General features: G+C 41.4%; 1 protein-coding gene across 3 annotated transcripts; it reads left to right on the forward strand.

Annotated features, from left to right (window-relative positions):
• The first annotated feature begins 288 nt into the window (after nt 1-288).
• vil1 (villin 1) lies at nt 289-23576 on the forward strand. Of its 3 annotated transcripts, none has more exons than XM_023981089.2 (20): nt 289-531; nt 12382-12490; nt 12636-12710; nt 12799-12995; nt 13773-13881; nt 15306-15416; nt 16194-16402; nt 16597-16675; nt 17452-17550; nt 18075-18228; nt 18700-18800; nt 18931-19068; nt 19255-19413; nt 19553-19732; nt 20339-20484; nt 20658-20802; nt 21770-21958; nt 22152-22220; nt 22523-22675; nt 22817-23576. In XM_023981089.2, exons 2-20 carry the CDS (start codon nt 12410-12412, stop codon nt 22928-22930), a joined length of 2508 nt encoding a protein of 835 aa, XP_023836857.1. In that variant the 5' UTR covers nt 289-531; nt 12382-12409; the 3' UTR covers nt 22931-23576. The 3 variants fall into 3 exon arrangements, with proteins under 3 accessions (XP_023836857.1, XP_023836855.1, XP_023836858.1); XM_023981087.2 differs by lacking the exon at nt 289-531 and adding an exon at nt 4374-4459; XM_023981090.2 differs by lacking the exon at nt 289-531 and adding an exon at nt 6995-7038.
• Nucleotides 23577-23959: the final 383 nt, after the last annotated feature.

A 23959-nucleotide genomic window follows, 5' to 3' on the forward strand; every position in this document is an offset into this window, starting at 1 on the left:
GCACCTTCCCAAGCACTTAAAATCATGTGCAACCTTGCCAGCTCATCAGCCCATTGTGTAAGAGATGGGGGGGGGGGGAGATAGGCAGGGGAGCTGGGTCTCCTACTCACGAGTGTTGAGGTTGGGTCTTAGCCCCTCCTTTGAGGGCAAGCAACAGTCCAGAGCACTTTCACAAAGGGAGAGCCACGGAGCTGAACTAACCATTCGCCCAACACCTCAGGCTTACATAAGCCTTGGAAAGGGGAGTTGAGAGTCCGCCAGCCCGGGAGAGGAGCAACCAGTGGCAGCCAGTCAATGAGGGAAGCAGCTCTGAGGTGCAGGCTCTCTTTATCTCCTTCCAAGCACTTCCAGGCACCACCACCACCGCAGCACCAAGGGGGCTGGTTAATGAGTTGGAGGAGCTGGAGGGAGTGGCTGTACAGAAGGGGCTGAAGTTCACCCGCACAAGCAGCAGGTGGAAGAGTGAGAGAGAGTGTGAGAGACCCTGATGCACTGACTGTCAAGGAGAAGCACGCCCTTCACCTGACTGAGGTAGTTTTTTTTTTGATGGGTGAATGTTCGTTGTTTGTTTTCTTGTGTTTGTAGGGGGTTGTGGTGCATGGCGCAGGTGTGAACAGGCTTTGATTTCGTGAGAGGGTTGTTTAGTGAGCCAGCTGAGCGAGAGCTGGTGTAAAACCCTTCCTTAGGGCTGACAATGGTTTCAGAGTTGTCAGGAGTGAGCAGGTGTACGTGTGTCGTGTGTGCGTTTGCATGAATGTATAAGTGTGTCTGTTTCTGGAAGCCTGTGTGCATGTGTGCACTGTTTGTGTGGCCCTGCTTGCATTGTTTCTATGTTGTGTATCTGTATGAGCCTACTGTGTGTGTGTGACGTGTATGCAATTACAGGTCATTATAAAGCTGAGGGGATGCGCATCGTACGTATGGCCCTGCTTGCATTGTTTATGTGTTGTGTCTACTGTTTGTCCAAAGAGGTTTTTTGGTAACCTGGCTGCTCTGAATTTTCCCATGCCGTCTCTCCTCTCTAACCAGCAAGGTTTCTCAGGGGCTCCTATGTTGAGTTGCTGCATGACTTCAAGGGAACAAAAGTCTGAACCATTAGTGGAACAAACAGCTCCCTACTATACCAACACATCTCCCACTTAGCATTCGCCAAATTTGAATGGTCCGTTTAGCTTGGTGAAGCACTCTGAAGTTCTCTGAAGAGCCCACCCATTCGTCATTTGACATGGTGGTCCAAATATCACCAAGTGAGGCCATAGTGGTCCGATCCTCTGGACAGTGGATAGACAAAGAGGCCAGTGAACGAGGAGGCAGGACATTAGAGAAGAGAGTGGGTGGCTTAGGGAAGGGGCCTCCGTGATAAAGAGAAGGCTTCAGTAATGGCCTGCATTCGATATCAGGTTCAGCTGTAGTTCAAACTGTGTGTGTGTGTGTGTGCGTGAAATTACAGGTCATTTCAAAGCTGTGAGGAACTGCGAGAGTTAATCATTTGTGCATTCCAAGATTTTGGCTTGAGTGTTGGTAGAATTCACTTAATCTGAAAATCAGGGAGCTTTTAATCTCCAGACTATTATCCAGAGAGCTCTGGCTGAGGTTAAACCAGTACAATGTGGCACAAGTACAACTACAACCTACAGAAAAKTAATATAAAACCAACAGAGGAAAGAGAACACATACAACAACCTATAGACAACCATAATACAAGTTACCAAAAGAGGAAAAATAGCACATACAGGATAATCTGTATTTTGCTTCCCTTTACTGCCTAAATCCACAGACAGACCCCTACTACATAGAAACAACCCCTACTGACAAAAAAACAAAACCACCATGCAACTTCATTGTTACTGAATAGAAACTTAAGTGATGCATCAGGTTCAGTTTGAAAGTAATTGATGACCAAAGCCCACTCAAACACAATACACTCCCCATCCAACCTGACAGAGCTGGAGAGGATCTGCAGAGAAGAATGGGAGAAACTCCCCAAATACACGTGTGCCAAGGATGTAGCATCATACCCAAGAAGACTCGAGGCTTTAATTGCTGCCAAAGGTGCTTCAACAAAGTACTGAGTAAAGGATCTGAATACTTATGTAAATGTGATATTTAAGTTTTTTATTTTTACTAAATTTGCTAACATTTCTACACCCTGTTTTTGCTTTGTCATTATGGGGTATTGTGTGTAGATTGAACAATTTAATCCATTTTAGAATAAGGCTGTAACGTAACAAAATGTGAAAAAAGTCAAGGGGTCTTAATACTTTCCGAGTGCACTGTAAATACTTGGTAATTGTCTGTACCATAAAATTAAGTGTTAGGCTAAATGTATATTCTCCAAATACACAATAAGGGCAGGAGGGAAAGGAAGTACCACAAGTGAACCTGAGGAGGCCAAACACAATAAGACATCTATAGACTAAGGACAATTCCACAGAAACAGAATGACAATGAGACTCCAATGTTTCACTTTAAAAGTACGCCAAACACAAAACATTGATTGCAAAGTTAAACTATACAACTCTATGCACAAGGACGACTTTTAACAATTTCCACTGACATTTTTACAAAAACACATTTACTCGAAGAACTGTGCAGGAGTAAATCTTGGTAACAGAATGTAGGTAAAATCTCCCTCAGTTTTTGTGACCACGTTTTTGAAAAACTCTGTTATATCTACTTTGAATTAAGAACGGGGTGTCAGCTARGATATGACACCTCGAGTAAAAAAAWATATATATATTCTAATTGAAGTACAGTAAGAAAAGTGGTTTAACATCCGGTACAGACTGACATCATGGGTCCCCAAATTGTACTATACAGAAATGCATAATTCTCTTCATGGTTATGTATCCTGAGTGGGTACACAAAGGTAGAAAACTTTAATATCCTCCTTTGCATGTTTGGGTATGATTCTACACACTAGCTATTATTCTAATGAGCTCTGCCCCCAAACAAGACCACATTTGGTTGGTCCAGACCAGACCAAATCTCTACCAATCATAGACTATGTTTCACAAGTTTGGACATCCCAGTACAGCACAGTAAAGTGGAGTTCAGTACAGTACAGTACAGTATAGTACAGTACAGTACAATACAGTCAATTATACTGTACTCTACTCTYGTGTGCTCTAAGGTACTCAATGACTGTTTATGAATGGACGAAGCCATCGATCACGTGACATCCTTCATTCCTATGTGAAGACTCAATTCAGCATTTGAAGCCAAGGATGTCAGATAAGGTGGTGTTTCATGGATGCATAACATGCACAGTTTGAGCTACTCCAAGAAGTGACGTTGCAGGCTAGCTCAGTGCTGCCCCTTCTCATTGAATATCTCAAGTCGAAGGCAGACCAGAGTACTGCAGGCTGCCATTAGCAACTAAASTATCCTAACTTCTTCTGTGTGCGATTTWAAAATAATCAGTTCGAGGACATACATCTGCTGTAATAGAAGCAATTATTGCTTCCGAGATTGTCTTCTAAATATACATATATTTTTTACACAAAGATTGACATTTTCCAATTCACTATAACGGGGAATCCTGTTTTCTGCAAAGAATACCTGCAGTACCAAGGTCGGCCTTGAACTMCGTGGCTTCGATGAGAGGGGTCAGTGTTCTTACCTGACTGTACTGTACTAAACTTTACTTTAGTGTTCTGTACTGTTCTGTATTGTACTGACTTCTACTCTACTTGACAAAATGTCAACCACTTTTCAACATCCATTGACGTCCGGTGTCGGTCGTTACTCAGTGGGTGAGAGGGCTGGTTACAGTACAAGGATAGAGAGGGGGCTCATGGGTAGGTGTCAGTAAGAGCCGGGAGAGGTGACATTAACTGGGAGGGGTTGTCCAGACTGTTTTCACATTTGCTTTGACCACCAGATGACAGGAAGAGAAAGAAAACAGTTATGAGCTGAACATAACAGTTATGAGCTGAACATAACAGTATGCCAGTGGAAGGGAGGACAGTAGCACTGGACACAACTGTGGTTTGTGACTACTATGAATTCTCATTGTAGCCAATTCATGCAGCTACTCTGTTCCTAATTTTTCTMTCATTCTGTTACCAATTTGGTAACAGAATTAAATGTTTTAATCCGTTAATAAATTATAAAGCAAATTGTTATCAGTAAAATGAGGGAAAGAAATGGAAAATATCTTAAAGATATGTGTTTTTTTGGTAAAGTTTTTGTGATCCTATTTGATGTGGTCCAATAAGCTTTTTACATGGAAATGGGGTCTAGGAACAAGGTCGCTCGTCACTAGATAAGAGAAGGCACACACCTGTATGCATATCACCTCTCACTTACCATATATGGAGGGAGGGAGAAAGGGAGAGAGAGCGCAAAGTTCAGGTGCTGTAAATTGCGTGGTGAGATGTACAGGTAGTCTGCTGCTGCCTGCTAGATCCTGACACATCTCACCCTCTCCTCTCCACTCCTGTTCCCTCCACATCAGGTGAGTCCTTTGTACAAAGTAACAAGCTAACAGTCGGTTTCTGTGTGTTTTCGCAAAGACGTCATGTAGAAAATGGGCATTTATGCGGCATGAGCTCTATTGATGTGGACAATTAAGGACAAATGATGTCTTGGTCACTGTGGAACCATGGGAGGTTAGCCAGGGAAAATGGACCTATCAGATGTAGATATCAGCTAAAGTAGTAAAAATGTCTGCCTGCAAATGTATTGATATTGGTRATAGGAGAAACATTTACTTGAACGGAAATGGGATTTGTTTGAACAGTATATTGTTACAACAATATGTCTAAAATAAGCCAAATCAAAAAGGGTAGTATTGAGATATTAATATTTTAAATGTCATTATACTCCTTCATTTAATGAATGTGAAATTTGCATTACAGAATCWAGACATACTCCATAGTTGAGAGAACACTATAAGGAGTATAATMACACCAAGATGTTGTCTGTATGGTTGACAGATTATAGGGTTTTACAGGAGGCATGTATAGGTCTAAAAAAGGCCTACAATTGCCAATTTCCTCATGATTTTCAATACAAAATGTGTGARGCTTCCTCCCAATGAAGTTCCTATGTGAGAATTCATAGCGGTGGGACATAGTGGTGCAGAGGGAGCTGCAGTTCCCCCTGATAAATCAGAATTTAAAAAATTACAAAACACAATTTTACAAATATCAACAACAACAAAAATGATGTATATGGGCCTTTATTACACCTGTATGAGCGGACAAAAATAGTCGTCAGTAGCACGGGGATAAAATAAATGTCTTGGCACCCCCATCTCTAAACATTGGCTTGACGCTAGGCAATATTTCTTATACTTACAGAAGGCAAATKATTTCTGCAAAACTAAATATAAATGTTGATATTAGTTGGCAAGGGTCTTACTACAACATTATTATTTGATGTACACTATATATACAAAGGTATGTGGACACCCATTGAAATTAGTGGATTCGGCTATTTCAGCCACACCCGTTGCTGACTGGTGTATAAAATCGAGCACACAGACATGAAATCTCCATAGACGAACATTGGCAGTAGAATGGCCTTACTGAAYAGCTCATTGACTTTCAATATTCCACCGTCATAGGATGCCACCTTTCCAACAAGTRAGTTCGTCAAATMTATGTCCTGCTAGAGCTGCCCCGGTCAACTGTAAGTGCTGTTATTGTGAAGTGGAAACGTCTAGGAGCGACAACGGTTCAGCTGCAAAGTGGTAGGCCACACAAGCTCACASAATGGGACCGCTGAGTGCTGAAACACTCACTACCGAGTTCCAAACTGCCCCTGGAAGCAACGTCAGCACAAGAATAGTTCAGCAGGAGGTTCATGAAATGTGTTTCCATGGCCGAGCCTAAAATCACCATGCGCATTGCCAAGCGTCAGCTGGAGAGGTGTGAAGCTCGCCACCATTGGACTCTGGAGTGATGAATCACGCTTCACCATCTGGCAGTCCAAAGGATTCATCTGGGTTTAGAGGATGCCAGGAGAACGCTACCTGCGCCAATGCATCATGCCAACTGTGAAGTTTGGTGGAGGAGGAATAATGGTCTGGGCCCGTAGTTCCAGTGAAGGGAAATCTTAACGCTACAGCATACAATGACATTCTAAACGATTCTGAGCTTCCAACTTTGTGGCAACAGTTTGGGGAAGGCTCTTTCCTGTTTCAGCATGACAATGCCCCCGTGCACAAAGCGAGGCCCATACAGAAATGGTTTGTCAAGATCGGTGTGGAAGAACTTGACTGGCCTGCGCAGAGCCCTAACCTCAACCCCATCAAACCCCTTTGGGATGAATTGGAACGCCGGCTTGTGAGCCAGGCCTAATCGCCCAACATCAGCGCCCAACCTCACTAATGCTCTTGTGGCTGAATGGAAGCAAGTCTCCACAGCAATGTTCCAACACCTAGTGGAAAGCCTTCCTAGAAGAGTGGAGGCTGTTATAGCAGCAAAGGGGCGGACCAACTCCATATTAATGCCCATGATTTTGGAATGAGATGTTCGACGAGCAGGTATCCACATACTTTTGGTCATGTAGTGTATTTCTAATGCCTTTGAAGACTTTTTATGCTAGATGTATTGTAAGACCCCTTTTCCATATTTGACCAGAAATCTAAGCATTTGCTTATTCCCAATTTTCAGCATGGGAAATGGTTGAAAAATGTATATACCTTAGTTACTCKAAATTATAGACTCTWAGCCTTCATTTTACACCAAAGTTGATATGCTCCTATAAACTTCACATGTTAGTGCTCATGGGTCTTTTTACATGGTACACACTCTGGGGTCTAGGAACAAGGTCGCTCGTAACTAGATAAGAGAAGGCACACACACCTGTATGCATATCACCTCTGCTTGCCATATATGGTCACTAAAGTAATCGACAATCAAAAGTGTGCGTGTGTGTGCGTGCATGTGTGTGTGCGTTAGAGAGAGAGATGTTGGAGAGAGAGAGAGAAGACAAAGTTCAGGTGCTGTAAACGGGTTGGTGAGATGTGCAGGTAGTGACACATCTCACCCTCTCCTCTCCACTCCACTCCTGGTCCCTCCACATCCGGTGAGTCCTTTGTACAACGTACCAAGCTAACAAACAGTTTCTGTGMGTTTCGCAAATAAGTGATGTAGCAAATGGGAGTTTATGTGGAATGAGCAAATGGGTGTTTGTGTGGAATGAGCTCRGTATTGATGTGGACATTTAAGGAGAAATTATGTCTTGGTCATTGTGGAACCTTGGGAGGTTAGCTAGGGAAAATGGCCCCAACATGTATCGGATATATAGCTATCAGCTAAAGTAGTGACATTTTTTGCCTGCAAATGTCTTCATATTGATTACAGATTATTATTTTTTTTGAATGACATATTGAGGCCAGTCTGAAAATGTGTATATTGTTAGTAACGAAATGTCTAAAAATAAGCAAAATCAAAAAGAGTAGTATATTAATATTCATATTTTTAAGGTTGAATAAATGAATGTGAAATTTGTTTTACAGAGTCTAGACATACTCCATATTTGAGAGAACACTATAAGGAGTATAATTACACCAAGATGTTGTCTGTATGGTTGACAGATCATAGGGTTTTACAGGAGACGTGTATAGGTCTAAAAAAGGTCAATTTCATCATGATTTTCAAAGAAATTGCATGTGATACATATTTAAACACCATGTTAAACATCCTTCCTCCCACTGATGTTCCTATGTGAGAATTGCCAGTACAATCTGAGACACTAAAAATATTTTCCGCTCCCGCTGGCATGGAATCGCCCTATTATCCAATCATGACACAGGCAAGATAAGTGTCGTTGTGATGAATCATTATTGTATTACTCTATCAACAGACCTCTGAACAGCAGTTATGGGAGGAAAAATGGTGCTGATAAGTTGACTCAAAGTTATTGTTTTATGATAAGCAAACACGCATTTATACTGTGGCTACTCCACAAGTAGAAAGGCTCATTGTGAGCGCAACAGTCTTACTTATTGTCAATTTGAAATGAACATTTTGTGAACAATCACTCACTTGGTTTTATTCCACTTGACAACTTACAGCAACGAAAATCAAATAGTTTTCAATGTCATGAATTTGGCTGGGATGTGCAAATCAGAAAGAGTGTTTTTGAGGARATACATACACACTGCAGGGAACAGAAAGGAATGATAAGCTATAGGTTAAGCAGTGATACACATTTAAACAATATACACACACAAACCTACATGTACAAATTACCTTGACTAACCTGTAGCACCGCACATTGACTCGGTACCGTTAACCCCTGTATAAAGCCTTGTTATTGTTATTTTATCGTGTTACTTTTTATAATTTTTTACTTTAGTTTATTTGGTTAKATTTTTCTTAACTCTTCTTGAACTGCACTGTTGGTTAAGGGCTTATAAGTAAGCAATTCACTGTAAGGTCTATTCGGCACATGTGACAAATAAAGTTTGATTTGATTTGAAACCAGCATGGAACAACTATACAGTAATGAGTTGGTGAAGCTGTGAATAGCCTATCATGGGRCTTTGTAGTTATGAGCCTTATATTTATTATTGAATCTACCCAGGGTGTTGGGGTGGGTCATTTATTTGATTGACAAACACTCAGGCTACAAAGGAAGCAATGTAATAGGCCTGCTAGTCTGTTTCAGCGATGGCTGCTGTTTGGTTTAGAAGCCGTATGGAGACGAGTCTGTGGTTACAAGACACAGACAGAGCGCAAACACAGCACAATATTACTTTATGGTCCACTGCTCATAAACTGAACTGGGCTTCCATGGTCTATCAGCAGCCAGGCAACTAGCCAGCCTGCCAGCCAGTCAGCCACACAGTATGCTGTTCCAGCTGGCCCTCTCATTCTCTAAATGACGATTCTATTAATCGGGACAAATAGTTCTGTTAAGTGGATGTTTTGTTCCTATATGTTGTTGGGGACTATCCCCTTTCCACAGTGGACATTTGAATAAGAGTAGCCTACTCTGTGTCCGAGAAACCAGTCCTAAAGGTTTAACTCCTTGACAAGACCACTGTTCTCTACTTCTCCCTTAGATTGATCGAGAAATTATATTAGCATTATCATAAAAACTTGGCTTCGCCTCAGCAGCCAAATGTACCAACTAAATAACAAACCATAAATGTGTCAATCCCTGTATTTACAGCACGCTGTACAATGGAATGGTCCACGAAACGAAGCACACGTTAGACACATATATATTTATAATTCTGGCAGGTCCTCATTACAAGTAAGACATGAGACCATGATGGAAAAGTTGACATTCAGCTATCTYTCAATATATTCCAATATCGCAGTATAACTGCACACACTGTAGTAAGGCACCATATGTTTTGACACTCAGAAAATTGGAGACTGCTGTGTTCAAGACTGTGGTAACAATTGGGAGGTACTGAGACTTTCACTTCCTGCTTTGTGGCAGCTGTTAACGCTCCTCCTGCAAGGGTGGCTTCAAAATATGTTGTTCCTTTTATGTAGTACAATGAGCACAGACTTAGACACTCTTGAGCAGTATACTCCCGTTACCACTCTGTGACCTGAGATAGGAAATACTCTACTGAGGTCACATCCAGGAGTGAAAGTAAGGGAGTACGGTCCGGTACGGCGTGCCGGCAAAATAAATAGTGGGGGTATGGCATACCGGTTAAACATGATTAAAACAAAAATAATTAAAGCAAAATGCCAAGAAAACTGTAGGCTATTAKACTATTATGTATCATTACCACATGAAACATGAGCGAATGGACTTGAAAATGGGTAGTATAGCCTATGCTCCAAAATGCGATGTGGTTCGACGAGGACACTCACACTTTGCCAAGGCCGGGTGAGATGAGTGGCCGACAGTAGCAGACAGCWGTAGACGTACTGTATAAATTCTGGCCTAATGGCAATTGCCAAATGCCGTTACACTTTTTTGGTGTTTTGTGTAACAGATGTCTTTTTCCATTCACCACTGTTTGGAGTCTGGAAATATGTTGCGAGTGGATGAACATGTGCGGTTCGCCWYGTAAAGGAGCTCTTTGAAGTGATTGTTTGACAATCAGATGACAACATCAAGACTGGTTGTGTTTATGCCACAGTAAAAGGTCATACATTTTAATAGTTAAATGAGAAATCTTTACGGCCCACAGAGATCCTATTGAATCAATAGGGATTCTATATGGAATTATATGATAACACAACACTAAACAATACATTAATTGCACTATAACAGTGACAAACGGTGCCCACAAACTGTTAGGGCCTACATAAAGCTGTCCCAACAGCAAAGACCCAACAGCAGTCCCAACACCTTACCACTGCTACGCCTGGCTTTCAACGGAGCCTTGTCTGGCAGCGAAACAGTTCATTCAGCCTCATTTACTGCCTTTAAAAAAATCTAAGCTGATATAGCTGACTTGCTTAAACAAATGTGGTTTCTCCTGATGATTGAGATATACAAAATATGGCATAAGGGGACGACAAGCGGATAAGAGGCAATCCGTAATTCCGATTAAGACATTAATGAGCAAGCAACGACGAACGTCGTCAATATAACTATTTGTTCAGCACTTTTGAGAATGTACAGCGACAGAATTCAGAACATGGGCAGTTCTTACAGTGTACTCCCAGTACAACAAGTCAGAACTGTAGGATAAATAAAGGGAGCATATAAACAGACAATGAAAGCTCTTACAAAATTCAGTGATTWCATTTCTCTAAAACAGGTTATAGGCTACAGTACATGTGCACCACCAAGTTAGAACAGTAMGTGAAATTAAGAGGTGAAAATAGARCAAATTATTAGGGTGAGGCACATTGAACGCTGTTTGGGTCAAAAAAGATAACACTATTTGACGAGTTAAATAAACATTTAATTTGACACGTCAAATAACACAATTCTGTTATAGAATGTTGTGTGTGCTGAATTTGCACATGCAAGCCAAGCGCCACCACTACTATCAGTAGCACTGTCAAAGCTGTACAAAAAAAAGTTGGCAAACAAGCACACGGCCACGAACGATGTGTCTACAATACCGCGTTGGTGAAAGTAGACCAAATTATTAGGTTGAGGCACATGGGCTACTAACAGCGTATTACATTACATACACTTAGTATAACTTTCTTAGCGACAGTATACATGTCTCCCTTGCATATTACATCATTTATGCAGCAGCATACAAGACATTTTTGGACTCACCTTGTGAAGGTGTCGCGGCGGTCCTTTGTGGGAAAATGTTGTCATCAAACTTTGTCATTAAAGTCTGGCATACTCTGGATTTATCGTGGGAACTCTGAGAGAAAAAAACACACAGCCACACTGGTTGCTTTGCAATGCTTGCAGTTAGCCACTGATTCCTTCCAAACAACTCATTGTTGAATTTGAACTTGTTGTGTGATGTTTATGTTCAATGACCGATGACACGTTTTATCTATAATTTTTCTTTATTATTTATCTTTATATGACAAGGATTAAAAAGGATTTGCCTGTAGATTGTCAACTTTATTCATGATGATGACTGCTAGCTAAGACTTTGAAAGTAAGATGTTGACGTGATCAGTCCAATCAAAGCTACTGTGCATATAACGTGATTTGACGTCATTTTATCTGTGGCCAATGACCTTGAGCCTTCTTGGAAGGGCACTTGTAATATAACTCTATGGCAGGACCCAAAGGGCTGACATTTTGGATGTCTACCCTTACTAAGAACTTAAAATTGGTGATGACGTGAGTGACAGAAAACTGAGCCAATCAAGGCGCAGTGCTCCTATTTTCTGCTGGCTCGCCCCACCACCACAGAAAGCACTGAGCTAGGCTGAAACACCTGCATTTTGGAGCTGCCTTACTCAAGAAAACAAAAAATAGACCATGTGTGAATGAAGCTTTATTAACTGAATTATATATATTCTTTTTTATACATTGTTTGCAAACAAATATGAGATATGTATTAATGCCAAAATAAKATGAAAAACAGGAAAGCCACCCCCCCAAAAGAAAGAAATACATATATTTATTTATTTTGCTAAAAATGTGGGGCTCAAAACAGGTGGGGCTCTGATTAGGCCCACACACAAGCGTGTGCACACAAAGGACATCCAGTACAAGGAATACATTTAATCTACTTTCACCCCTGTCACATCATTGACTCTGCCAATGATCAACTCATTGACTTATGGATCAACTCCTCCCCTTAGCCAGTCATGTGAGGTAGCAGAGCAAGATAACACTAGGCAACAGTACAGATMATAGAGTTTGTGTCTGTTTTGATGGTGTTTTTCGGTATTCCAAGCCCTTTGAATCATTGTCTGAAATACTATTGAACATGTAAACAACAGAATATGAATAGGTTGGCTTCATTAATAAATAGTGAACGACCACTAACTCACTCACACATCCCCCCCCCCTTCCCTCTAGGTATCTTCTCCAAGCTGAATCTGGCACCATGCCACAGATCGAGGTCAAAACCCAAGTTGCAAAAGTCCTCAATAAAACCACGCCAGGGCTGCAGATATGGAGGATAGAGGTGAGAGAACAGCACATATTTCCTCTGTCATCACTACATAATGAATATGCCGAACATGTAAATAACAATTTAGGTTCATTATCAAACTTTTTCACACAATGAAATGAAATGCAATTGAACTGGTTCCAATTTTCCAATTGGTCAGGCCTTGGAGATGGTGCCCTTCCCTTCTAAAGCATATGGYAATTTCTATGAAGGAGACAGCTATATGATTCTATACGTAAGTAATCAATGCAACGTTATGATGCACCCAAAATAATACATACAGTGACATCCCAGTAACATCATGTCTCTGTCTGATCTCGTAGACCAATAAGATCAACAGCTCATTCACCTACGACATCCACTTTTGGCTCGGAAAGGACACCTCCAACGACGAGCAGGGGGCGGCGGCCATCTACACCACCATGATGGACGAGCACCTGGGGGGTGTGGCTGTGCAGCACCGCGAGGCGCAGGGCTATGAGAGCGACACCTTCCGCGGATACTTCAAACAGGGCATCATGTGAGCTACGTAGTCCACACCCTACACCTGCCTACTGCATGGAAAGAAAAGGAACAACTCTGATACAATGATTCCCATTGAACACAGACAAATTAGCAGCAGCTCACATGTATCCAATGCAARGTCCGTATTTACACTAGAGACAAACAACTTGAGTTCCTCCAAATCATCACTCAAATAAGCCACCATGTTGGCTTAACCTCAAAGTAACACACCCAAACACCCATAGAATTGTTTTTAACACCTATAAAAACCATCTACCCAACACCCACACACAGTTAAGTGGCACTGTCAATGAACACAATACCAAAAAGCCTCAAACCAAGATATTTGGAATGATTATGGTGCCATGAAAGACAGTGGCAAGAGAAACACCTTGTTGATATACAAGAGGTGACAATAGGAGGAACCAGAATCTTGAGAAAAAAGGTATGTACTGGTATTTCTGTAGCCATCATCGGTTTTGTACTGTAAATCATAGTGAAATTATATCACCTCCCCCTCTCTACAGCAAAAGGCCATTTCCCATTGTGGTGACGTACCTAACACGTAATGGTTTTCAGAGCATCAGAGGTGTATTCACTAGGAAACGAGTAGAGACAAACAGGCTGAAACAGGAAGGGATCTACCTGGAACACATTTTTGTTCCAAAACCTTTTGCTGAAATTTGCGCTAATGAATACAATCCTGGTAATTGCCAAATAACAACAGAAATGGTTTCAGACCATCATTCATGGCTGTCATCTGACAACATTTCTTGCGCATGTTTTTCTGCAGCTACAAGAAGGGCGGCGTGGCATCTGGGATGAAGCAGGTGGAGACCAACACCTACAACATCCGTCGCCTGCTCCATGTCAAGGGAAAAAAGCATGTGGTGGCTGGAGAGGTGAGAAAGCTCAAGCCAACGTGACCCTTGTGGAATATACTGCCTTCACAGTCTCTGCTCTGCCCCTGACTAGGATGTCTACTTCAGTTACTATATATTTTCTTCTTCAATTTGACTTGACTAGAAACAGCTCAGCRGGTGCATGTCACTTCCTTTTCTGCCTCAAAACAAATGCAAAACACTTCTTGAACAGCGGATTCAACTTAAGTTCAAGTGCATCAATTATTAGTCACATTTGCTGCGCCACTGGCTACCGTGTAGCTCCTCACTGACATAATCACAAGAAAGCCTATCAAGAAATTACACTGACGTGCCTTATCCATTACAAAAATTCCAAGGTTAAAGGTTGACTCAGCCAAATGACATTGCGACAAGCAGCACCGGAGATATTGAGATGAGCGAGATGCAACACTTTGCGCTCACACGGTCAAACACAGTGTCCGTGCATGCGCACGGTTCACTTCACGCTGTGTACAGCTATGTACAACGTGGTAGCCACGGGACAAAAACAGCAGAGAAGTTGAGCCTATTAGTTGCTTGCGGAAATTGACCCATTATGCTGTTTACTTTCTGCATCTATGTCATATCGCTGAGTCTACGTTCAATGTTCAACTCAGACATACTACTAATTGTGAAAGCTGAGTAGAATGAAYAAGATATTGTTAACCCAACGAGTACCCCATAATGCCGGTGCGTTTTAGACTTCTAACCCCTTTAAAAAACAAATGTAGCTACAGACTTCTGGGTTGTACCATTGGATTAGTCTAGTTCAGTGGTGTTTGTGAAACAAGGGAGTATTCCAAAGGGGCCCGGTGCCGGGTCTTTTTACAGAAACATCTGTGGAGTCCAAATGATTGGAGCTACAAACTATTAAAATCTATCTATTAAAAGCTGAGACTCCCACGAATATTCTACGATGCTTACGTGCGACACAAGAGTCGTTAGAAGATAAGAGGTTCTACATAAAATATCATAGGAAATCCCAGGACATAGTGTCTGTAATACTGTAAGAATCTCACATAGTCACTGTCACAAACGCCAAACTCCACACAGTTGTCACTGACTAGTTGGATATTCAGTTCCCAGTGAGCCAACAATTTCCCTACTTACAGCATTTATATTCATTTTTTATCAGATTTTTTAATCGACATTATTATGGAATTCATCTGTGTCTTTTCCATCCCCATCAATCCCCCTTTCCATCATCATCAATCCCCCTTTCCATCCCTATCAATCCCACTTTCCATCCCCATCATCCGTCCCATCATCATCATATCCCACTTTCCAATCCCTATCAATCCCCCTGTCCATCATCATCAATCTCCCTTTCCATCATCATCAATCCCCTTTCCTTCCCCATCAATCCCCCTTTCCATCCCCATCAATCCCCCTTTCCATCATCATCAATCCATCCTTGAGAACAGGTGGACATGAACTGGAACAGCTTCAACAAGGGGGATGTGTTCCTGCTGGACCTGGGCAACCTCATCATCCAGTGGAATGGACCCAAGAGCAACCGCATGGAAAAACTCAAGGTAAGGAGACATTTTAGACCGCAGCCATAGAGAAACTACTGCAATACTACTTTAACAGAACTTTACGGGTGACATTTTCGTTGTCTAAACGTTGCGAGCAAAATGGACAGATCTCGTCAGAGTTTAGTTCATGTCTGTGCTTTGAGATTTTTTTATTTAACCAGGCAAGTCAGTTAAGAACAAATTCTTATTTACAATGACGGCCTAGGAACAACAACTGCCTTGTTCAGGGGCAGAACAACATATTTGTACCTTGTCAGCTCYGGGATTCGATCTAGCAACCTTTCGGTTACTGGCCCAACGCTCTAACCACTAGGCTACCTGCCACCCCATTTTACCACCCAAAGTTTTAATGAAGTGAAAGTGTGGAGCGGTGGTGCTTTGTTTTCACTTTGATGCATCATGAATGAGAGATAAGTGAAAGCAGGGGTTCAACCACATTGCTTTCACACCTCCAGGCATGTCAGGTCAGTGATAACCATAAGGAAGAGAAGTGAGGACTTGTGCATTTTTTAAGTATTCAAACAAGGCCCCTATGTAGGAAAACCTCTGCTTCTAAACCTAACCCTTCCAGCATGGAAAGCATACAACTAAGAAAGGAGTGTGGTTCCAATGACTCAATAAGGTAGATCATGGTGGGTTTTATTGTAAAGTACGGCCCTTGCACTCAAGGTGCTTTGGATAAACGCATCAGCTAAAAACTAGCATTACAGAGCGCCCTAGTACCCTGGTGGTGGTATGATTGGTGGATATTGTCACGTTTGTTTTTCTCTGCAGGGGATGAATCTAGCCAAAGACATCCGRGACAGGGAGAGAGGGGGACGGGCACAGGTGAGCGTGGTGGAAGGGGACGACGAGAAGTCTTCAGAGGAGGCCATGAAGCTGATGAAACAGCACCTAGGAGAGACAAGACGGGACATCAGGGACTGCATCGCACCTGACGATGTAGTCGACCAGAAGCTGAAGTCCAGCGTGAAGCTCTTTCAGTGAGTGCTGACCACTGACATGACCTCAGGGATATCTATAACCTCCTTATGACCTGTCATAGACATGATAAACTCTTATGACCTGTAATTTACATGTACTGTAGCAGATGTGAACTAGCTAGTGAGAGCTAGCCATTTTTCTTACAGAATTATTGTTAAAAAATTATGTGTAACATTCTGTTTGTTCTGTGCAGTATCTCAGATGCCCAGGGGAACCTTGTGGTGCAGGAGGTGGCAGTGAAGCCTCTGACTCAGGACCTGTTGAATCACGAGGTCAGTCTCCTTGTCAATCAGGGAAAGAGGAGGGGGCATGTTAAAGGAGAAGGGGTTTAAAGTYCACTTTGTTGCCACTTGTCTACTCAAGCAATCTTTTATCCAGAATTCAAAGTACAATATTTGGGCGTGTGCTATTAAATTATATTGACTGAGCTTAAGCATAATAAAATGATCAGGTTCATACAAGAATGAGAAGATGATAAGGATATGATAAAGATCCTTCTGCGAAATGTGGAAGCTGAGAGAGATAAGTATGTGTAAGTTTTACACTAGTTCTGTGATYTTTTAATGAGAACTGAAAGAGAGACTATTTCTGCCCTGTGACACCGAACAGAGACAAACATGCTTCCCCTTGAGGGCTGGCATATGGTCTCAACAGTCAAAATTAGCCAAACTTCTAATACTAACACATCTAGATTACAAGGGGTACACAGAAAATAAATCCACTGTCTGTCTGCGTCTAAGTATTTCAGTTAAAAGCCAACACTGATGTGGTTTAAAACCATGAGAAATGAGGCTCACATGAAAATTGAGGATTACAGTAACTGGTTCTCATAGTAATTGGTTCTCATTTTTAGTGCAGTGAAAATTAATCTGTTGGGATTGTTACAGACATTCTTGGTATGCCACATAATAATTGTCCCTATGTACAGAAGTGAATAATGCAGTACTGACACTCAGGAAAACAGTAAACCTCTTTACTGGGCATTAGAGGTATAAATAAATGTAATTTCATAAATGAGACATCTAATCTAAATCTACTAATTTCACAGGACTGCTTTCTGTTGGATCAAGGTGGTACACGAATCTTTATCTGGAAAGGAAAGAAGGCTTCCAAGACAGAGCGGTCTGAGTCTTTGGATAAAGCAGAAGTGAGCCGCACCTCGACACACATTAGTTTCACAATGGTTTTGATACCCCTTTGCTGTCCCCTATGGGCTTTCTAGGGGAATTCAACCTGTTATAGGGGGTCCTAAAATATCAGACACCCTCGGTTTGTACATCCCATATAACAAATACTCAAACAAGTTAACCCTGAAAACCACCTGAGACACTTATTCTGGTCCTGGATCTAAGCTTCACTCAATGATTTACCCACTCTCTCTGACACCCATATATCTATAACATTCTGATGTATGAATACTTTGGTACGTTCCTAGCAAAATGAAAAAAATAAACAAAGCACAGGAATTACATTCCATGTGATCCCTACAGATGTACGATTTTAATTTGAGCCAGTTTGGAAAATAATCCTGCAGCAACAAGAAATGTGAATTATTATGTGGATTATAATGAATGCAATGATTTTAGGGGTTGATACATTTTCACCAACAAAATAGTGATCAAATTAAGATCCTACATCTGTATTTTAAAGTCTAAAKTCTTGGAATTCTAGGCATACAAGAAGGCGAAGGGCTACCCTATCTCCACCTACATTGAGATGGTGAATGATGGTGCTGAGTCTGCCGTATTCAAGCAGCTGTTCCAGAGGTGGACCGTGAAGGGTCAGACTGTGGGGATGGGAACCACAAGCAGCACAGGGAAAATTGGTGAGCAAGTCACACTGGATATACACTCAATGCACAGTAAAACTCAAATGATGTCAATTAGCCTATCAGAATCTTCTAAAGCCATGACATAATTTTCTGGAATTTTCCAAGCTGTTTAAAGGCACAAGTCAACTTAGTGTATGTAAATTTCTGACCCACTGGAATTGTGATACAGTGAATTACTGTATCACAATTGAAATGAAATAATCTGTCTGTAAACAATTGTTGGAAAAATGACTTGTGTCATGCACAAAGTAGATGTCCTAACCAACTTGCCAAAACTATAGTTTGTTAACAAGAAATTTGTGGAGTGGTTGAAAAACGAGTTTTAATGACTCCAACCTAAGTGTATGTAGACTTCTGACTTCAACTGTATCTCTCAACTTGACTAATGAAACTAAACACTCAGTATTCACTGGTGAAAAAAACAGTGTCTCTAGTATCTCTAAATGTGTTTTCTTGACAATGCAGCCAAGGTTGAGCAGATCAAGTTTGATGCAACTTCCATGCATGCAAGGCCTGACCTGGCTGCCCAGCAGAAAATGGTGGACGACGGAACAGGCGAAGCAGAGGTTGGTTGGTAACAAGAATTCTTCTATCACATCCTGTTATAACCATCTTTGACACAATAATTATTCATAATCCTCCCCTTTAAACTATACATCCAATGGACACCAACATGTCCTATTTTCCTCCAACCAGATGTGGAGGTTAGAGGACAGTGAGCTGGTGCCTGTGGACAGGAAGTGGTTGGGCCACTTCTATGGAGGCGACTGCTATCTCATCCTCTACAAATATGAAGTCAGCCACAGGAGTCACTACATGCTATACATGTGGCAGGTCAGAATAACCTGCTAGCCACCATTCCCTGTATGACATAGCTCTTTTTCTGCTTGGCAATCAAGCTTTGTTAATACCAGAAAATGTTGATATGAGAAGAGCTTAATTTCATGACTTAGTCTCTGGCTTGCTTTCTGCAACCTATGCAGATAGATAACTAGGATGTGTTTGATGTGTGCAATATAGGGTCGTCATGCGACCACGGGAGAGCTAGCTGCCTCTGCTTTCCAAGCCGTGAACATCGACCGGAAGTACAACGGGGAGCCAGTTCAGGTCCGAGTGCCCATGGGGAAAGAACCACTCCACCTCATGGCCATATTCAAGGGCAAGATGGTGGTCTATGAGGTAAGCCCTCCATGTGTTCCTTTGTCAATMAGTTTTCAAGGAAATTCTTGGAATGTTTCAAATCTATCGTCTTAAAAGATTCTCATTGGGATCTCATAATGATTGTATGTAATCATTTGATTGTAATCYTGGTTTGCAGGAGGGGAGCTCCAGAGTCAACTCTACACATGTCCAGCCGGCAGTTCGTCTCTTCCACATCCACGGCACCAACGAGTTRAACACCCGCGCCATRGAAGTGCCAGCACGKTCTTCGTCCCTCAACTCCAACGACGTCTTTGTGCTCAGCACTGACACTTGCTGCTATCTGTGGTACGGAAAGGTAAGCAGCAAAAACGCCATAACCTTGTCATCCAGGTTAAGCAGAGTAACAGGTCTCCAGCTAAGCATTGAGGAGGAGTACAAGCAGTGGCGTCATGCCCAATGGCACGTGCCCCCTCAGATTTGCACAGTTTTTGAAAAYTTCTGATGCTAATTACYAAACTTTATTTTTAAGCCTAAATGTTATCATAATTATCTATAATAAGATCTGTCAGCGGTATTTGGGTGGAGGGGCACAATGATTGGACCAGCCAAAAAGTACAAGGAATGTTTRTTTTTTTTTAGATAAGCAAGAAATTACTAAATGTACTGAAGGTTCTTGGGTTATGATACTATATACTAGTGTGGCAGTGGTACTAAACTCCTAAGTCATAAAATATCTTAAATAATCAATGTGCATGATTAATAAAAKATTAAACAGGTATATACATATTTTTACATAGAATTAGGCATAATGATTATGGCTCTAGATTGAAGGAAAAAGATGATTCAGGTGTTTGAAAATTGCACCCCCCCCCCCTCTAAAATAATGGGTGCCTGATGTCCCTGAGTTCAAGGGCAGTACTTTACCTAGTTATGCGACAGGTATGACTCTCATCCCTTGCAGGGCTGCAGTGGCGATGAGCGAGAGATGGGCAAATCCCTGGCAGACATAATCTCCAGAAGGGAAAAACAGGTCATTGCAGAGGGCCAGGAGCCGGCTCACTTCTGGGTCAATCTGGGAGGCAAGTCCCAGTATGCCGACAGCAAGAGGTACTACACTTGATCCCTTGGTTTTATAGTTACCTAAGGGCCCTGTTCTTCTGAATTCAGTTAGCGGGTTTAACCTTGTTTTATTAATGAACTCAGAAAAACATTGTTTACAACTGAAAATTACATTCCTTTTTTGATACCTTCTTCCTGGTCCGTCTGTGGTCTCTGCCAAGGCTTCAGGAAGAGCACAGCAACATCACCCCACGTCTCTTCGAGTGCTCCAATCAGACGGGCCGCTTTCTGGCCACGGAGGTCACCAACTTCAACCAGGARGARCTGGACGAAGATGACATCATGTTGCTGGACATATGGGACATGGTGAGGGCCTGTCTTTTTAGCCTTATTTGTATTTATTAGGGATCTCATTAGCTGCTGCCAAGGTACTCTTCCAAGGTACTCTTCCACTCTTTCATTAAGGCACTTACATCACAAARTAAACAAAAGATAAAACAGTACATCATATAACATTACACCACTAGATATCTACAATACAAAATGTATAATACCAGCACACAACAATATTGCAATGAACGTGTGTGTAGAGTGAGTGTGCTAGCGTTTGTGTGCGTATGCCTTGTGTCTGTACCTGTGTGTGTGTCACTTCACAGTACCCGCTATTCCATAAGGAGTGACAATATTGTCCGCTATCATCCTCAGTCATTTTCTATCCAAGTTGTCAGATCCCGGTGGCTTGTCATTGTTGATAGACAAAAAAAAATAATGATCACCTCTTCCACACTCACTGAATAGAATTCAAAATTACAATGCTTGTCTTTCATAATTTGTTCAGTTATACTTGAATGTGTAGAATCAGCATTTGTTGCTGGKATGTCATGCCTAAATTTGCTAATCTTGCCAATGAAAAAAACATTTTAATGTAGTTGGCAATATCAGTGGGTTTTGTGATGAATGAGTCATCTGATTCAATGAATGATGGAGCTGAGTTTGCCTTTCTGCCCAAAATTTCATTTAAGGTCCTCCAAAGCATTTTTACTATCACTCTTTACATCATTTATATTTGTTTCATAGTATAGTTTCTTATTATTTTTATTCAGTTTAGTGACCTGATTTCTCAATTTGCAGTACAACTTGCCAATCGGTTGTGCCTGGAATCCAAACTGATTTACCATGTTTCCCCATTGTTACAGTTTGGGTTCCAGGCTACTACTGTACTGTCCTTTGGRGGCCACTATCAATCTATGGTCTGGAGGTTTGGTTCTTGTAAAACACAAGCGGTCCTGAGAGGACATCCTTCCTTACAAACCCTTGACCTTTTCTTACTCAGGTGTTCCTGTGGATCGGCAAGGGAGCCAATCAAATAGAAAAGGACAATGTGGTCCCCACGGCACAAGAATACCTGAAGTCCCACCCAGGGGGTCGGGATGTAGACACCCCCATCGTGATGATCAAACAGGGCTTTGAGCCTCCCACCTTCACTGGCTGGTTCCACGCCTGGGACCCACACATGTGGAGTGTATGTAGCAAGAATATGAGTAATTATGAGATAATAATACACATTGTAGCAGGGTCATGTGTTTATAACAAGTCTAACAATGCATTATAACTGCATCATAATGCATTACACCTGTTGGTATCAAGTGTTACCAAAATGTGTTTACTCAGGGCACAAAATATTGATTTAAACAAGCTGATTATTATGTCCACAGGGAGGGAAGTCCTACCAAGAATTGAAGGCTGAGCTTGGGGATGCCACTGACATCATCCAGATCACTGTGGTGAGTCTACTCTCTCTCAAGCGCACTAACATAATCTGATTTACGAAACCGTTCCCATGTAAGCATTCTTTACAAATGCAGTGCATCTACAGCATGCAACTGGAAATGTATTTAAGTGTTAGTGTTAATCTGACTCACGGAAAACAATGTCCACCAACAATGTTACCGAAGGTCTAGCCACCAGTTGACCTGGTGTTTTAACCTAGCCATTTAGGAAAAAMGATGGCATTGTCACAGAACGCAGTCAGATATGATTTTCTGCAAAGGTTAAAGGAATGGTCTCTGTCTGTTTGTGGCTACAGGAGAGAACCACATCCAATTCCACTCAAAATAACTCCAAGAACACTGGAATACCACTGTTGCAACCTACCGTTCAGGCCACCTTCCCTGCAGACAAGCTGTTGAACTGCCAGACAGAGGACCTGCCCGAAGGGGTTGACCCCACCAAGAAAGAGGTAAACTACACCCTTGAACTCCATGATTGGTCTCTCTTCAGTCTGTATTTCAGAGTAGCTGTCAGCTAAATGCACGTTTATCATTCTCACTCATCTATTTTAACATGTACTATAACTATACCATACCTTTATCTTTTCCAGGAGCATCTTTCCAATGATGACTTTGCTCTGATCCTGGGTGTGTCCAGGGTAGAGTTCTACTCCATGCCCAACTGGAAGCAGCAGAATTTGAAGAAAGTAAAGGGTCTGTTCTAGAAGGAGTATATCTACACCTTGGGCCTCATTTTGACAGCGTAAAATAACTGCACTGTTGTCAAATCTCCTCAAACTCTATTTCAAAAGGAGTTTGGAATGCAAGAGTTCTAAATTCTGCATCTTGATTCTGCACTGTTATTTGTGCATCTCAGACCTGCAGAAATATTACTCCAGCGTGGACATGACATGCTTTTGAAATTAGCCCCAATAAAACAAAAGTATATGGAGTATTTCAGACATGGTTGACACTCAAAATTAGGCCCCTCGTGTTTTGTCATCTAGCCTTGCACTTCTACTCTTAGCCAAGATAATGTGTTCATGAGTGGGTAGTTCTCAAATAACTGTAAACAACAGATTAAAGTGCCTTTAGGTTTAGTCTTGCAAATAATCTATGATTTTTTTTCTTGATTCTGAAATGTTGCTGTTATAATTTAGGCAATCGAGTTATGAAGATGACATTTGTAGTTGATAGAAAGGATTCTACACGTTTTATTATTGGAGATTTAGCATAGGCTTCATTTGCAGCACTTTCRCCCCTGAATTGCTACTTGTGTCACATAATTATATCTGGATATGTAATGTGCCTGTCAAGGCATTTAAAAAGAAGTAGAATATGATATTGGTTCTATACTTTATGTCCACAATTAGCCTTAATATTGAAAACATATCTGCAAAATGTACATTTGCAATCTTCAGAGGACCACAAGGGCTTAGTTTATTAGTAGGTACTTTGTGTTTCATAATATAAATGTTGAGGTCTAACGTATCAATGAAATTATGACTGTCAAATGGAGATATCTATTGGGGTATTTTGTTTTTGCTATGTTGGATAAGCAGATGAATATATRTCTATGAAGACCCTTCATTTGCAAAGCTACAATGACAGTTAATAAAGACCATATTCCCCAGTTTGTGTTTTCAATACCTTCAGCAAATCATAATGAATCATACTGATATGTGCATCAAATTTTAATGTGAAAACAAATGGCAGTGTGGTGTATCTAATTGGGATCCAATTAATATATTCAT

Source organism: Salvelinus sp. IW2-2015, linkage group LG36 (assembly GCF_002910315.2).
Source record: "Salvelinus sp. IW2-2015 linkage group LG36, ASM291031v2, whole genome shotgun sequence".
Classification (NCBI taxonomy): Eukaryota; Metazoa; Chordata; class Actinopteri; order Salmoniformes; family Salmonidae; genus Salvelinus; species Salvelinus sp. IW2-2015.